This window comes from Eumetopias jubatus, unplaced genomic scaffold (assembly GCF_037043125.1).
Source record: "Eumetopias jubatus isolate StellerSeaLion01/CBP00866 unplaced genomic scaffold, mEumJub1_p1.0 scaffold_12, whole genome shotgun sequence".
Lineage (NCBI taxonomy): Eukaryota > Metazoa > Chordata > Mammalia > Carnivora > Otariidae > Eumetopias > Eumetopias jubatus.
This window is the reverse complement of record NW_028274818.1, coordinates 15,615,893-15,631,632: the sequence shown is the minus strand read 5'-3', so window position 1 is coordinate 15,631,632 and position 15,740 is coordinate 15,615,893. Positions and strand designations below refer to the sequence as shown.

At 38.6% G+C, this 15,740-nt stretch overlaps 1 protein-coding gene across 1 annotated transcript in view; it reads right to left on the bottom strand.

The window, feature by feature from the left end:
• USH2A (usherin) overlaps positions 1-15,740 on the bottom strand; it is a 716,035-nt gene that overhangs the window by 395,763 nt on the left and 304,532 nt on the right. The window contains exons 30-31 of the mRNA XM_028104725.2: positions 4,182-4,295; positions 2,059-2,220 (exon numbers count right to left, since the gene is read on the bottom strand). Of these exons, the coding sequence (XP_027960526.2) occupies positions 2,059-2,220; positions 4,182-4,295 (276 nt within the window). The remainder of the gene's footprint in view (positions 1-2,058; positions 2,221-4,181; positions 4,296-15,740) is intronic.

The window sequence follows — 15,740 nt, the reverse complement described above, 5'->3', positions numbered from 1 at the left end:
TCACATGGTTCTGTTGCTGATTCCATCAAACAAAATACAGAATTAGCATCATTTTGGAAGTAGTATTGGAGATCAATGTGAATTCTGGCCTCCCGTCTTCCCCACACTGCTCATCTTCTGGCTCTGCACAGTGTCTGTCACCTCAAACGATATTCTGCACGGTTTGCAGATAGTCGAGGCTTACGTTTTGAGACCTGCTATCAGCCACACAACTTCTCTATGGACTGGGCTAGCACTCGTGTCTACCCATGGAAGGGATCTTAGTTTCTTTTTCTACCTTTCTTTTTTCTTTTCTCTGCCACTCTTTCTTTCCCACCCTACTCCTAACCTCCACAATTTCCCCTTTTCTGGCTTCTTTTTCTGTTCCCAGCAATCACCTGACTTTATTCATTCATTTATTCAACACGGTCTATACCCACCCTGTCCTGGAGATGCACTAAAGAACCAGACACTTAGGGCCATGTGTTTATGAAGCTTAGGGTTCAGAAGGGCAAACTGACAAGTAAATAAGCAACCTTATTCAAAAGACAGCACACACACACACAAAAAAGGAGGCACAGAAGTTTCCAAGGAGCATACCTGTGTCGGATCAACTCATACTTGGGGCATCAGAAAAGGCTTCTCAGAGGAAATGTCTGTACTGGGCCTAAAAGATGTGTTTTCCTATTATGCATGGTGATGATATTTTTTGGTCCTACAGAGTGTTTTATATTAATTATTAATTCATATGTATAGTTCATTCCGTGATATGTTTTCATTTCTTTTGAAGTAATTTCTCTGGCATATAATATTTAATTAAAATAATGCCTTCAGACATTGTTAGGGCAAGATTAATCTATTTTAAAGTTTAAAACATGAACTCTGCATTCTACAGGAAATAATTCTCTTTACTAAGTGCTAAGAACATGTTAGGTGTTTTATTTATAGCTCCAGTTCTCTTTAGAATCTTGAAAATTGTAGTTGTTCCCATTTTGCAGATTCATAAACTAAGTCTCAGAAGTGAAGTAACTTTTTTAAGACCACAGGTTCTTCATCACAGCCAGAAAGCATGGATTGGTATCAAAATCCCACTCATGGGCTGTGTGACTTTGAAGATGTTCCTTAATCTTTCTCTGCCTCAATTTCCTCATTTGTAACCTGGGGGTAATAATAGCACCTCCCTCCTAGAACATGTATTACAGAATTCTATCCAACCTCAAGGAACACAATATTAAATTAATAGCTCTTGTCCCTTGAAGGTTCTCAGTCTAGAAGGGACACAAAAATGTAAACCCGGAGGATGCCACCGGGTAAATGCCATAGCCCTGTCCACAAATACCTCATCCCTGCATCTGTGTGTTTTCCCCCGAAGCCATGAGCACCAACAGAGGAGGGCCAGCGTGCCGCTGATTCCCTGTTACAACCTTAGCACCTGGCATTAATGTGGAGGACTGAATACACAAATAATTAATCCTGCCTCTGCCTCTTCCTGGTTGTGACCTTTCAGGAAGAACGTCATATCTCTAGGCCTCAGTTTTTCATCAGTCAATATTTGACTCATGCTGTCTTGCCGGATAGTCACATAGAGTATATAAAATACTATACAATATATAACCACTAAAATTACTACACAAACATAAGCATGATTCAGATACTAGGCAACAAGACATAATATAGGCTTCTTGGGTTTTACAAGGTTTTCAGCAATTTACCTTATTTTACTCAAGTGTCGTCACACGTTACAATACGATTTCGGCATATATACCATGTTTCTTCTCAAATGACCCAAAATTCAGATGACACTGAGTCACATATCTGAGTCTTAATATTATCCTGCATTCATGAGGATGTTAAAGTAGTTAACTCGTGTGACAGTGGAATTTGTTTGAAATGACACTGACTCAACTGGGCCTGGTGAGTGTGACGAGGGACCACACAAGGGGACCAGATAAGAGGAGACACAGTAAGTACCCCAATTTTAAAGACCACATTTTCAGACAATTACAGACTACAGACATCTGAAATATACATAGTCTAACCCAGACTAGAACTATTTACTGATAGCTACAGAAGTTTTACCTGTGGCTGTGTAGTTCCTTCCACTGCCCGAATAGATTAGCATCCCATCCATATATAAAGAGTACTGAGTTATAATACCATTTGCTTTTTTGGGTGGATTCCAGGACAGTAACAAAGAATTGGGAAGAGATTTGGCTACCGGTGGCTGAACTTCCTGTGGGGCTATGAAAAAGAAAAAAAAGATTTATAGTGTCTAATGTTAGTTTACTTTCCTAATTCAAACTTTTCAGACCTAAACCAATAAATGATGAAATAAACTTGAAATCCCATGCAGAGAAATATTCCTGATTCGTGGGCAGCTTGTCAATAATTACTTTAGGAACAGTACTAAATAAGTGTCCTGAATTTATGAGAATTTGCCTTAATGATGGATGGGGAGTATTACACTAGTTCATTTGACTGACGCTTGCGTTACTTCATCAATACTCCTTGAAGTATTATTAACCCATACTCTCTCCCTGGGGCTGTGCCTGTTAAAGCAAATCGAACAGATGGAGTTCCCACCCTTGAGGAGCTTTAGATCTAAGGTGGGCAAGGCTGGTGAGGGTGGTTCATAATAGATACAAAAAAGCCTATGTGTTTCTGTAGCAATAACCAGCAAGTAAAGAATCAATTGAATTAATTATATATGAAAACAACATTGTGTGTCAGTTTGTTTGTTTTTTTTTCAAATAAGGTTCTGTTCATTTTCTGTAATGGTGAATAAATTGGAATCACAGGAACTAAAAGTTTTAAAATATTGATCCTAAAAACATCTATGGTTTGGTACATTGGCAGTAACTTTAAGAAAAATCTAGAAGTTGGGAATTCCTTAAATAATGAGGAGGGAACGGTGAACTGGACCAGTAGGAATGCCTCTGGGATACAGCTGTGAAAGTAGGTTTGAAGGGTTCCAGGCAAAACCTGGACAGAGGGGGTAGGGGTATTGAGAAAGTAAGGACGGTTGCCCCATACTGAGGCTGGTGGAAGCATTTGTAAAAGGAGAGGACCATCACGTGGATCACGTGGCCCAACAGAAGCAAGGCCACAGTAAGAGAAACAGTGCTTTTCTCCACAGGCTGGACTGAGAGAACCCTGAGAAAACATGGATGATGGGGTCACTGATGGCGTAGTCCAGGTGAGGAGGCTTTCATTGGGGCAAGGTCACATGAAGGACTTCACAGACCCCTCTATCCTGTTTCATCACATAGGCCATTGTCTTTCACTTTCATGTACTCTGTGTGAGGGGTACTTGCTAAAGGATTTGCAAGAGGGAAGGGGAAAAGAGGGAGCCAGGAAGGAGACGGACAGATGCTGAGGGAGAGAGACTGGCTGACTCTTCCCCCAAGGATCAAGTTTTTCAATCTCCTAAATAACTTGACAGCTAGACAGAAGAAATGTGTAATTCCTCTCATCCAGGAGAGAGAAATATGAAGTAACAATGCTTCAAATGTTTGGAGGGCTGTTATTTCCTGAAGTGATGTGTTCTGATGCTTGAGCAAAGCTTTCACTTTGGAGTGCTAAAATATTTTCTCTTTCTCACTGCCTTCTAAACGTATGCTTTCTGAAACATTAATTTATGCCAACAGTTTGTAAGTTCCAAGTACAACAAAAGTGAGACTTCAGTCAGAAGGAACCGAGCAGTGATTAATAATGCCCCAACCGGCATTTGGAGGCTCCATCATACTGAAATAATTGTTGCCTGTGCTGGTGTTTAGCAGTTCAAAGAGACCATGGAAATCAACCGTTTGATTCTCAATTTCATACTGTGCCGTACAATCAATTCTTTTTAGTCAGACTGTCTCTAGATTTACTTCTGAGCCATAGTAAAATGAGGAAGCTTTCATTAATCTTTCAGATGCTTCATATTAATGACAAGGCTCTTGCATGAACAATGTAACAGCAATTAAAAAGCCCATTAATCTGCATTACAGCTATTAAAGATGCATGTCATTAAAGGGTATGGAGTTTGATTCATTTTCGCACCCCCCCCCCAAAAATGGAGCAATTATGGCCTGGCAATGCACTTTGTCATCAAATTAGGTTGGGGTTTTCCAGCAAATGGCCTTGCAGCATTTAGCTCTTCTCCTATTTTATTATTCATAACTGAAATGTGGAAGTCAAGACCTTTGAAATTACTTTACCTTCTTGTGGAGTAGAGATGTTCAATGCCTGTGAGCTCTCGGTACAGCCAGCCAAAGTGCAAGCAGTTAGGGTTACTGCATAGTTTTTGAAGGGTAGCAAGCCTGTCAATATGCCTATAATAAAAGGGGAAATAAGGAGGTTTGCATGTTTACTGTAAGTAGCTATAAAGAGCAGTGTGTGTGTGTATGTGTGTGTGTGTGTGAGAGAGAGAGAGAGAGATGTAGAGACGCAGACACAAAAAAATATGCCTCTTTAATTCATTTTCCTGCCCCATGCTGATTACAGAATGGAGTGACCAGTAAAAAAAAAAATGTGAGACCAACTTATTGTTAAAACAACTTAAAAGAGCATTTTCCCAAATGTGCTCCTCAGAACACTAGTGCCCTGAGATGTTCACCTGTAAAAATGGGTTTCCATACATAGTCTGTAAAGCAGAGCACTGTGTATCTCATAGTTAAGATGCATATTATCCCATTCTAGGATTCTAGACCTCCTGCAGAATAAAACTATTCCATTTTCTCTAGTCTAGCATTTTTCAGCCTTATTCAACTAGAGTCCTTTTTACATAGCATCTATTAACACACTTTAGGAAATGCTAATCCCAAGAGTGGTTTCATTACTTTAACGGTAGGATACACATATACAATCTACTTGTTCATGTTACAGCTAACAAATATGCAAATCAACATAGCTGAACAATTAGCAAATTCGATAATTATGCTTTTGTGCTTCTCCTTGCAAAATTATTAGTTTATTTAATTAAGACACCTGTCTTAAACAGAACTGGTGCACATGGAAATGTTGAATTAACCTGGCTTGGTGGTGAATATATAAGATTTGTTCAGCAATTAAAAGTACCTGTAGAAAGGAAAGCACATTTTGTTTACTAATGTTCATAATCAAGACAGAAGCTCTTTATTTACTTAATCCTGGGAATTAAAGAAGTATCAAAAATACAATTTGTGTATTTGCTCACCATTGTTTTTTTTCTGTGGACGTTTTTCAGAGTTGCCTTTAATCCTAACCACATAGATTGGTCAACACTCTTATAAAAGGATGGTCCCAGTCATGGTATCCCTTTATATTGTAAACCTTCAGTAGCCTAGAGAATGTATTATTATTTAAATGTGCCAATATTGGTAACAGCTTGGGCATCCTTCAAACACAAAATTTAACACATGTATTTTCCTATTTCCTCCCCTAAAAGAAATTTTTTAAAAATCAAACAAGCAAAGAGCAGGATGAAGCAGAGACCAGAGCCATTGTCTACTTGGGCACCTCCCACGTGTCAGTCCCCAGTGATGGCTGCGAGTCTTCATTCCAACAGCTCCCCAAGCATCATCGCCCTGGGTCCCTGAGCCCTCTCTGCTGCACTTGGCACCATCATTTTAACTCATGGCCAAAGAAGACATTGAGCCAGTGACCTAACACACACACACACACACACACACACACACGCGCGCGCGCGTGCGCGCGCGGATACGCATGACTCCCTCATGCCAAATTCAGCTCCCTCTGATCTCGAATCCACCTCATGTCCTAACTTTCTTCTCTCCTTCATTCCTGCCATGGTGACTGTTACTTCTTGAACTTCCCAGACCATGACCTGCTGTCCAAGTTCACTTTAAGAAGTTATTTCTCCTTCCACTAGATGTCTTAAAAGAAAGCGTGCATTGCCACCTACGCATCCTCATCATGCAGTGGTGAAGTGGTCAAGAGAATAGACACTTGGGCATGATTTCCTGGGCCCAAACACCAGTTCTGATACTGATTTGTTGTTTGGGCTTGGACAAGTTGTTCGGATCTCTGTGCCTCAGTTTCCTTATCTGTAAACATGTAATAACAATACCTGTCTTGAAAGAGAGGTCTCAGTTCTCATCTGTGAGTCGGGGATAATAGAGTACCTCCTCATAGTGTTACTATCAAGATTAAATGAGTTTAGGAGTATAAAGTGCTCAACACACAGCTGTGTAAGGAAAGAGCTCTAGCAGAGGCTGTGTCAGTCCATTTTGTTACTACTGCAACCAAGTTTCCTGCTCACACTGTGCTACTAAATCCTGATTTTTATCTTTTGAAGATCACTAGTAATCTCTAAATATCAGATCAAGTAACCCTTCCTCAAATCCCTATCTTCTTTCTACTTATTGGACTCCCTCAGCTCTCTCTGTGACACTGAATTTCCCAAGGTGTTTTCCTCAGCTCCTGAGAGTTCCTTTCTTTCTTTGACCTGATTGGCTCATCTTCCCTCCACAGTCCTTTAAATAGCTTTTGTTTTACAAGGTAGGGTCTTCAGGCTTCTTTCTTCTTCTAAACACTTATTTTGTGAACTCATCAAGCCCCATCGCTCATTTGTATGTACAGGCTTCACATCTCTCCCCAGCTCTGGTTCTGCATCTCTACCTGCGGGTCAGATATCCCACCTCGATGTCCCAATAGCATTTCATTCTCAATATGCTCCGATCCAGACCTGATAGCCTCAACTATTTCATAAACTTTGTTTTCCCATTTCTCAATGTTTCACCATAATCCCAAAAGTCCAGACTCAAAACTAAGGTAACCTTGTGTGATATGTTCTAGCCATTTTATCCTTTGAAAATATTTGGTATTTGTCATGTCTTCTTATTGCCAAGTTTGAATCTACTGCAAGAGTCCAAAATAAGACAAACTGCATGTCTGAATGAGTATAATGCCATACTACCAAGAAATGAAACAGCCCCTAGAGAGTGAGACTTTTAATCCTATAGCAAACAAGAAAAACATATTGGGATATAAGATTAGCTTCCTTTGTTCATCACTTAAGCTATGTGACATATGTGAAAAGCATTGTCTCAGGGATGGTCATGATTTAGCTGGGGCACAGGAAGACCATGTCCAAAAAGACACAACGGTTACATACATATAGGTTGGTGCTCTGACATCTTTAGTATGCAGATGCATAATACAACCAGGTAATATTATCACTGAGAAACATTATAAAAGTAGTTCCATTATTTTATAGTTTTGAAGACTGGCCTTACAAAATACCTCATCCTGAGACATTATTTCTTTCCCAATCATGGTGGAAGTACAATGGGAGAATTATGACTGTTACATCAACTTAGCAAGAAAGGTTTTAACGTAGACTTTAAGAAGGACCATGTCAAACCAGATATGGAATTCACATTCACGAAATGGTCTTCAGTATTTTGTTTAACCTTACTTGCCTTCACTAAAGGCGTTAATTTGTATGTATATGCGTATTATGAAATTCCTTTGCTAAGTTTTTTCCCCCTTAAACCTTATGAACCTTAAAAAACAGCAAATACTCTCAAAACTTGCTTTCTTCAGCTTTGTGCTTTGGTAGAGAAGTTGACCAAATTGTATTTCATAGAAAAATCCTGAGATTCTTAAAGAAAGATGCCGGAGAGAAACTAGATCATCTTTTAGGCTATTCATCAAAGTGCTCACATTTCCCATTTCAAGGCAGGTGAAACAATAATAAACACTGAGAAATGAGAGTGGCAAAATAGAAAAAAAGAGAAAAAAGAAGAAAGCTGATGTTTTGGTTCTTGCCAACTTCAAATCCCAGGTGGAAATTTTGGATAGTTTGTAAATCATACTTAAAAAAAAAATGTGCTGTACTTTCTGAGGCCGAGGTGGTATTTCTTTCCTTTTTCTAGTGGGGATCTTGCTCATAATGCTTTGTCTCAAAGAAAAGTTTATCAAAACATTGGTATCATTTTTCCCCAAACGTAGATCAGTATTATCCACTTCAGTAAGAAGAGTGATATAAAGATTCATCATTTTCTTTTTTTTTTAAAGATTTTATTTATTTATTTATTTGAGAGAGAGAGAGAGACCAAGCAGGAACCAGGGGAGGGTGAGTCTGCTGAGAAGGGCTCCATCCCAGGACTCCAGGATTATGACCTGAGCCGAAAGCAGACACTTAACCAACTGAGCCACCCAGGCACCCAAGATTCAGCATTTTCTCTCCTCTTGTCAGGTTAGAGTGAGTGGTTGGGAGGGGGCTGGTCAACCAAGTCATCTTACCCGGTTCAGACCAAAGTCATCCTATTGCCTGAGACATATGGTTTACATCTTGTTTCTCAGTATGGAGAGTTTATGAAGATGGATTAAAGTTGATGGTTACAAGAAGTTCTGCTGTTACCAAAGAAAGAGAGTAAGTATATTTTCTCCATTACTAATTAAGATAGACTATCATTGAGTGACCAACCTAATGGCCTTATTTGAAGTGTCAGAGTCTTTCTTAGATTATGCATTCTCCAGAAAAAAAAGAAAAAAAAAGTAGTACTACTATGATAGTATATCATCATCAAAAAGTATTTATCGTTTCTTCTTCTCTATGTTTCTGGGAAAGGTGCTATAAAATATATCTGATCTCTATGAGGTTTCTAATCTAAGAAAATATTAGAGCTTGAAGCTTCCTAATGATAATAGTAATACATAGATTAATACATAAATCAGAATGCTTGCATATATGACAAGTGGATAAGGGCATTTATAAGATCCAGTCTTCCTAGTCCAGTGTGAAAGGAGATCTAGATTTAATTAAAGACAGAGGAAAAAAAGGATAATCATTGAAAGTATACATTTTAGTATTATATTAAAAAGAATACTGAAAAATATATAGTGGGACATATTTTCAAAGGAATCCTAGGCAGAAAAATACTACATATATTCTGCGTCCATAGAAAACCCAATAAGAGAAAGTGGGTAATCTCCCTTTATGACACCTGGGGTATTTAAAATAAAGAAGTATCTCCTGACAGTGAGAAATGTTAAGATCGGCTGGGAGATGAGTCTCTTTCTTTGAGAGACATCACAGAGGAGCCTTTTTTCCCTTTGAATTTAAGACTGTCCCTACCTCTAGGCCAGCCAAATGACCTCTCAAATTCCCCTTCAGCCACAAAACTCCGTGAAATCAGAAAATGGTCCTAACCATGTCAGGAAACCTGCCAGTCCCTTTTGATAATGGAAGAGGAAGAGCTGAAAAAACATTCAATAAGCATAAAGTAAGCATTATTGATGTCTTAAAAGTGTTAGTATCCCGAGAAACACAGGAGTGTTGGTAACCAGATTAAAATCATTGGCACCAGCAGAACACTCACTGCTAAGTGATAATGCATTTTGCATTAATGCTTCACATTGAGAAATCCTGACATGCCACACCAAGGGAGTTTGAAGTAAAGTCAGTATATTCCCTTTGAATTGCAGTCCTGTGGGCCTCGGTGCGTGCAGAAAGCCCAAGCTGAAGGAAGAGGGACAGGGACCTCATTTCCAGGAATAAAGCACATCGCAGTAGGACGTTTCAGAGTCCCGGTGTCTATGGATCCCAACTCTGTGCTCTGAGGATTTCCACCTAGCAGAGGGCAAGAGCCTTGTCCTGGAGGACCCTGAAATTTAAAAGTCCCTCAAAATGATCTAGGGAACTCCTTGAGCACAAAGGACATGTCCTTTTCCTTCATTACTTGTCCTGTTTTCCAGCAGCTCTCCCGCTGGTTTACCAAAGTTGGCACTTGACACCTGACCAAAAAATGAAGACTTTTCCATCTGCTTTGTGCCACACTACTGTCTCCCTCACTATAAGAGACCCCCCAGTCCCATTCTACCCTTTCCAGGGAGTCAGCAAAGTAACAGACATTGTTTCCTTTGACCGATGACGAAGATTTCCAACACCTTCTTTCCTTTGCTCTAGCCTCAAGTTTCAAAGGAGCCAAAGAGAAATATTAGTAATTGGAGGCAGCCCGACTACCTAAGAGAAAATCATTCTGGAGCTGACACCAGCTGTGCAAGCTTTTGAGCCTCTAAGAGAACTCTGGGCACCGAGAGGCAGGAAGACCACAGAAGGGCCAGCTATGAAATTTTGAAATTTTATGATTAACTCTTCTGACTAAATGCAGACAAGTATAAATGTGCTGCCTGGAAACTGAGCCTGAGACAGAAAGCAAAATGGCATCCTTTTTAAAGCCAAACACATTTCAGAGAAGAAAAAAGAAGCCCGTTTCTATTTACATACTTGAGCAGACTCCTCCTCCCTCCCCCACCCCACCCACAGCTGCCAACCTAGGTGCTTGGCCGGCATCCACTGTAATCTGTTCTCCTTCATTATGTTAATCTGTGGGCGGAAAGATTTCTGTCATCTTCGAATCGCTTGTACAGCAATGGTAAACACCTTGGCCTGTCTGTAATTGGACAGGTGTCTGCATTGATGTCACCCAGCTTTTAATTCAATTAAAGAACTGGCTGCTCTGCTCTCATTACCCACTCATTTCTGTTGCACTTTTAGTCTGGCAGTGAGATCTGCACACAGCAACTGCGTACCCCGAGACCAAAGTCTGGGGTCCCCTCACAAGATCATGCACAATATTTCCAAATGGACTCGAACCATCCAAGAGTATTTTCGTGTTAGCAAAGGCATTTGAAATAATATGCACACTCCCTCTTTCCCTGACTCTCTGTGTCTTCCTTCCTTCCTTTCTCCCTCCCTCCCTCTCTCTCTCTCTTTAAATTCTCTATTATCTAAACAGTGTCTTCTACCTACTAACCAGTAATTAGGAGCAGTCCAGCAAACAGAGAAGCTGTTTCTAGCTGCTTCTCCCCAGGGCGTCTCTTCATCTCAAGAGAACTCATCAGAGTACAATGCTCTTATTTATTTGCTGGCATTTCACATTTGGATCAAGAAAGTGAGGGTGGGCAAGAGCAAGGCATTTATTAAGAGGGCCATCTGGTAAGGGATACCACACAGGCAGGGCTGTTACTGCTACCTGGAGACATAATGGAAGAACCCACCTTTTAAAAGAAAACCAGCCAGAGGAAGGAAAGCAGAAGAGAGGGAGACATTTCTGGTGTCGGATTCGGCTGCAGTGCTGATAAATTCTAATGTTTTAAGTATACATCCCAGAATAAGTTTTTAGCTGCAAACCAATCCAGTGGATGGATTAAAGAGAGCAAATCAATCCAACATGCCATGCTTTCTGCCCACTTAAAGGAACCTCTGAAAATAAATTAAAGTTCTAACACAGACATTTTGACACAGTGACCCCATGAAACTGAATAATGACATTTGTTAAATATGGATGAAAATTTAATGGTCTAACAGAGATCTGGAAACACACCCAGGATGCTTCTCCTCTGGTTCTTAATAGCCTAGGAAGGTGGCAATTTGTTGTTGTTGCGTTTTTCGGTAATATTTTAAATGAGACTACGGATCTCTAATATTTAAAAAATGAAAGTCAATTTTCATTTTAACCAAAAGGTGGAAGAGTAAACACCCTTACCTAAACCTATGGTTATCCTTTAAAAATTCGAGAACTAATTTTTTGCATTTAATTTTTTCAAAGGGTCTCTCTGATCTTGTTTAACACTTCTAGTCGGGATTACAGAAAGTCATATACTTTGGATCAAAAAACTAAACAGATTTTGATGCTTACAAATAGGAAAAAAAATTTATTCTTTTATTTTCTTTATAAAATATAGGGTCTAATCCCAGTTTTTGAGAATGGTTTAAACAGGGATTTTAATTGACCTCAAAGTGTTAACCATTTAAGATTCTCTCAGCAGGCTTACAACTAACTTCAAATTTTTAATCAATGCTTTTGTGGTAAGAACTATAGTTTCTGTCATTTTCATTCTAATTCTACATTAGGTTTGAAGCCATCCACTCATGTTAACTCTTCATCTAACCTCAGGGGCCGACACTGGAATCATTAGGACTCTCCAAGAAAATACTGGACTCGAATAAGTGGGGAGGGGGGCAAGGAGACAGTGGGAAAAGAAAAGAAAGAGAAATGAAAGCCATCCCTTATTGATGGGAGTCCCAGGTCCCCTGCAGAGGGCCTCCCATACTATTATCCCTTGTATAGGTGGGGCTGCTGTAAGGCAGAGTGTAGAAGGTATTGCTCAAGTCCAACAGCAGAGCTGAGATTAGAACCTGCATCTTCTGTCTCCAAAATTATCGTTCTTGCTGTTCAACCTAAACCCTCATTCGACAAGAAGAAAAGAGATGGGTTGAAATAATGTAACTATAAAAAATAGCATACTTTTTATAGCAAATTATTTAAAATTACACCTTAAAATTTGTTAAAAGATTCAAATTTATTACTAAATCCTACTGTGTTTAAACAGAAAATAGCATACTTATCCCCCACAATGAGCAAGTATGTATGTCTATAATATTCCCTTATAAAAACTGATTCATAAGAAATCCTGTATCAGTGCATGCGTGTGCTTTTGAGTACAACATTGGACATGGATATATATTTATATGCACACACATATATAAAGTTCTTGATTAGTCCCAAATGCAATACACATATAAAATGGTCAGAAGTTAGAAAACAGAAAATTTGGGGGCGACTATTCTTTTTCTTTATCAAATTTGATTGGCAACTTTGAAGTATTTCTATCAACTACTATAGTATTATAAACGTGCCTAGTTGATTATCACTAGGCAGCAAAATTTATATGTCACCATCATTTTTAACCACGGTACAACATGTTCCCAAAAAGAAATCTGCACCCTGAACTGCAGATCCTTACTGCATAAAAGAAAATGAATAACTTGTAAAGAGGTCTATCTGAAGATTTCACAATATTCAAGTAGTTCAGGCACATTATGTATTCAGGAGAGTTAGACAAAGCTATTAACTCATCAACACTGCATTACCTAATGAAATTCTTCTACATTAGCTAAGCAGGAACATTACATCATTTCTATTTTTACTATTTATGTCATAGGTCATATTTTTGTCTTGTGAATTTTTTTCAGACCATTTCTTCCAAGCTTTACATTTAAAGAAATAGTTTGTAATAAACTACAAATGTAGAATATTAATTTATGAGGTACAATAAAAATGGCAAAGACTTCCTCAAAATTCATCTTTTAGTAATACCATCAAGATGAATTTTTTAAAATTTACTTCTGAAGTCTGCCTGTTGTGGCAGAGACCACGAAGGACCCTCCTATGGTAGATGTTCCTTCTCTTTCATAGTACAATACAACAATAGCTGGACAAGTGGCCATTTTGAATAAGGACACCATTTCTCAGCAGCTAACTACAGCCATGGGATGATGAACTTAGTTCACAGACTTTTTAAATTAAGAGTTTAGTTCATTGTTACATGACTATACCTAGTACACACATAAGTATATAGAGAAATGACTTCTGAAGTATGTCTTTGAAGTGAATGTGCATGTTCTTTCTCAACCATCCTTGCTTCCTGCTGGATGGAAACCAGACTGGATGGCTGAAACTCATGCAGCCATCTTGGACCATGAGGCAGTAGTCCCCTCCCTAGGATGGCATAGCAAAAAGATGGACATGTATTGGTCCCTGGCACTGTGAATATCCCATCCCTACATTGACTAACTGAACATCTATTACCAGGAAAAAGAAAAACTTAATCTTGTCTAAGTCACTGTTATTTGGATCCTTTCAGTGAAATTAAATAAAGGAAAACTCATCTCTATTATCTTTCCACCATAAAACTTTGATTTTTAAAAAATATAATATTCTACTTTAGAGACCATATTTTCATGGTATAAAAGCAGATTGCTTGTTATGTGTATTTTACCACAATAAAAACTATTTGGAAAGAAACACAATAAAAGCAGGTTGTAAAGGTAGGCTCTAGTGCTAGCCTGGAACAGAGTAGATAATGCTTTTGTTTCTAATAAATGAATATCTTCTGCTCTGTGTAATTATCAGCATTATAGCAATATAGGTTTCCATTATTTTTAATTGCAAATTATAGCACTTGAGTTCCATTATGAGGTATAAGTTTGGGAACTAATTTTTATATTCTACTTACCCTACCAACATTTTTTTTCCATTGGGAATATGTATATTCAGTTACAAATATATGTTTAACTTGTGATAATTCAGTACATTATTTCCTAAAATTAGAGAACTATAGCACTGGTGAGACTTTAGTAAGAACCACTTGTTCAATACTCAACTCAGCAGGATATAACAATATTAACATTTCATTAACTACAGAGGTGGTAGCAGAAAGCTACATCTGTTCATTTGTCTAGTTCTTCATCACTTAAGAAAAGTGTATTGATTGTCTACCTTGAGCAAGGTACTGAACAAGACTTAAAATAAACATAAAATATGATACTTGACTTCTGGAGCTTATTGTCTAATGAAGAAATAACATGCTTGCACAAAGAGCACCCATAGGCAGTTTTAACAACTGTGAAGTAAGAATTCCCAACTGAATAGAAAAAGAAACATTGAAGTTTGTTTTTTAAGACTTTATTTTAATTATTTAATGAAGAGAGAGAGAGAGAAAGAGAGAGAGCGCATGAGAGCGCACAAGCAGGGGGAGTGGCAGAGGGAGAAGCAGGCTCCCCTGGGCTCCATCCCAGAACCCTGGGATTATGACCTGAGCCAAAGGCAGAAGCTTAACCAACTGAGCCCCCCAGGTGCCCTGAAGTTTTTATTATAGTCATTTCTCTGCAGATTTCTCAGATTAGAATAATAATAGTTTATATTATCTATAACATATATAATATATGTATATGTGTACATATACATACACATACATGCACAACCACAGAAAGAGTAGTATCTCACTTATTGAGGGACTGATAGCTGGGGTGAAGTTCCAAAGTCAGGCATAAGGCAAAAATAACTAATCATTTTAAAATCCCCTTGTATGGTCCATAAAGTATAGTACATTTGGTTTCGTGTATGCCTCTAACTTTTCATTAATCAAGGATTCTTTAGGGCTCTTGTATCTCCATTCTTTTTGTAGGCACCCCAACAATGAGTTTTACTTTTTTGTCAATGACTGGGATCCTAAAATGATTTGCACATTCTGCTCAGATAACAGATATTGGCAATTTCAGGATTAGATAGCATCCTTTGCCTGTGACATTATTTTGAAAGTTTTTTTTTTCCCACATGTAGTTAAATGTTTATAACTTAAATACAGGCAGATGAGATTCTACCACAAGGTTACAATTATATTTCACGCACTAAACCGCGCTGGGATCTTTTTTCACCAAATCCAATGGGCATCCTGAAATTTCAAACTTGTTGTTTGTTTTCCTATTTCTTATATAAATATTGAGCTCCTTGACTTTCTACTGGACACATGGGGTGCGGGCTGCTAGGGTTGGCCTTGTTAGAAACGCAGAATCTCACACCCATCTCCATATCAATTGAATCAAAGTCTGGATTTTACCAAGATCTCTAGTAATTCTCATTTCTTTTCCTTGGGTGACTTTCAGAAGCACTTCCCTTAAGGGTCAGAGACCCTACTAAAACTGCCTCTATTCCTCCACTTGCCCTTAGCATTATTTTGCCTGCAAAGGTAGTGCAGTTGGAACAAGGGCCAGGAGAAAACCAAACAGGGATAAGTTCAAGCCCAGCCGGTGAAGAATGATACCTTCTTATGTGACCGTTCTCCTTGTCCTGTGTTCTTTAATGTGTGATCCATGGACCTTCTTCAAGAGAATCACCTGGAACACTCAGTCAAATGCAGATTTACAAACCTTAGCTCAAATATACAGACTCTTGTGTGGGAGACCCAAGAATCTGTATTTTATA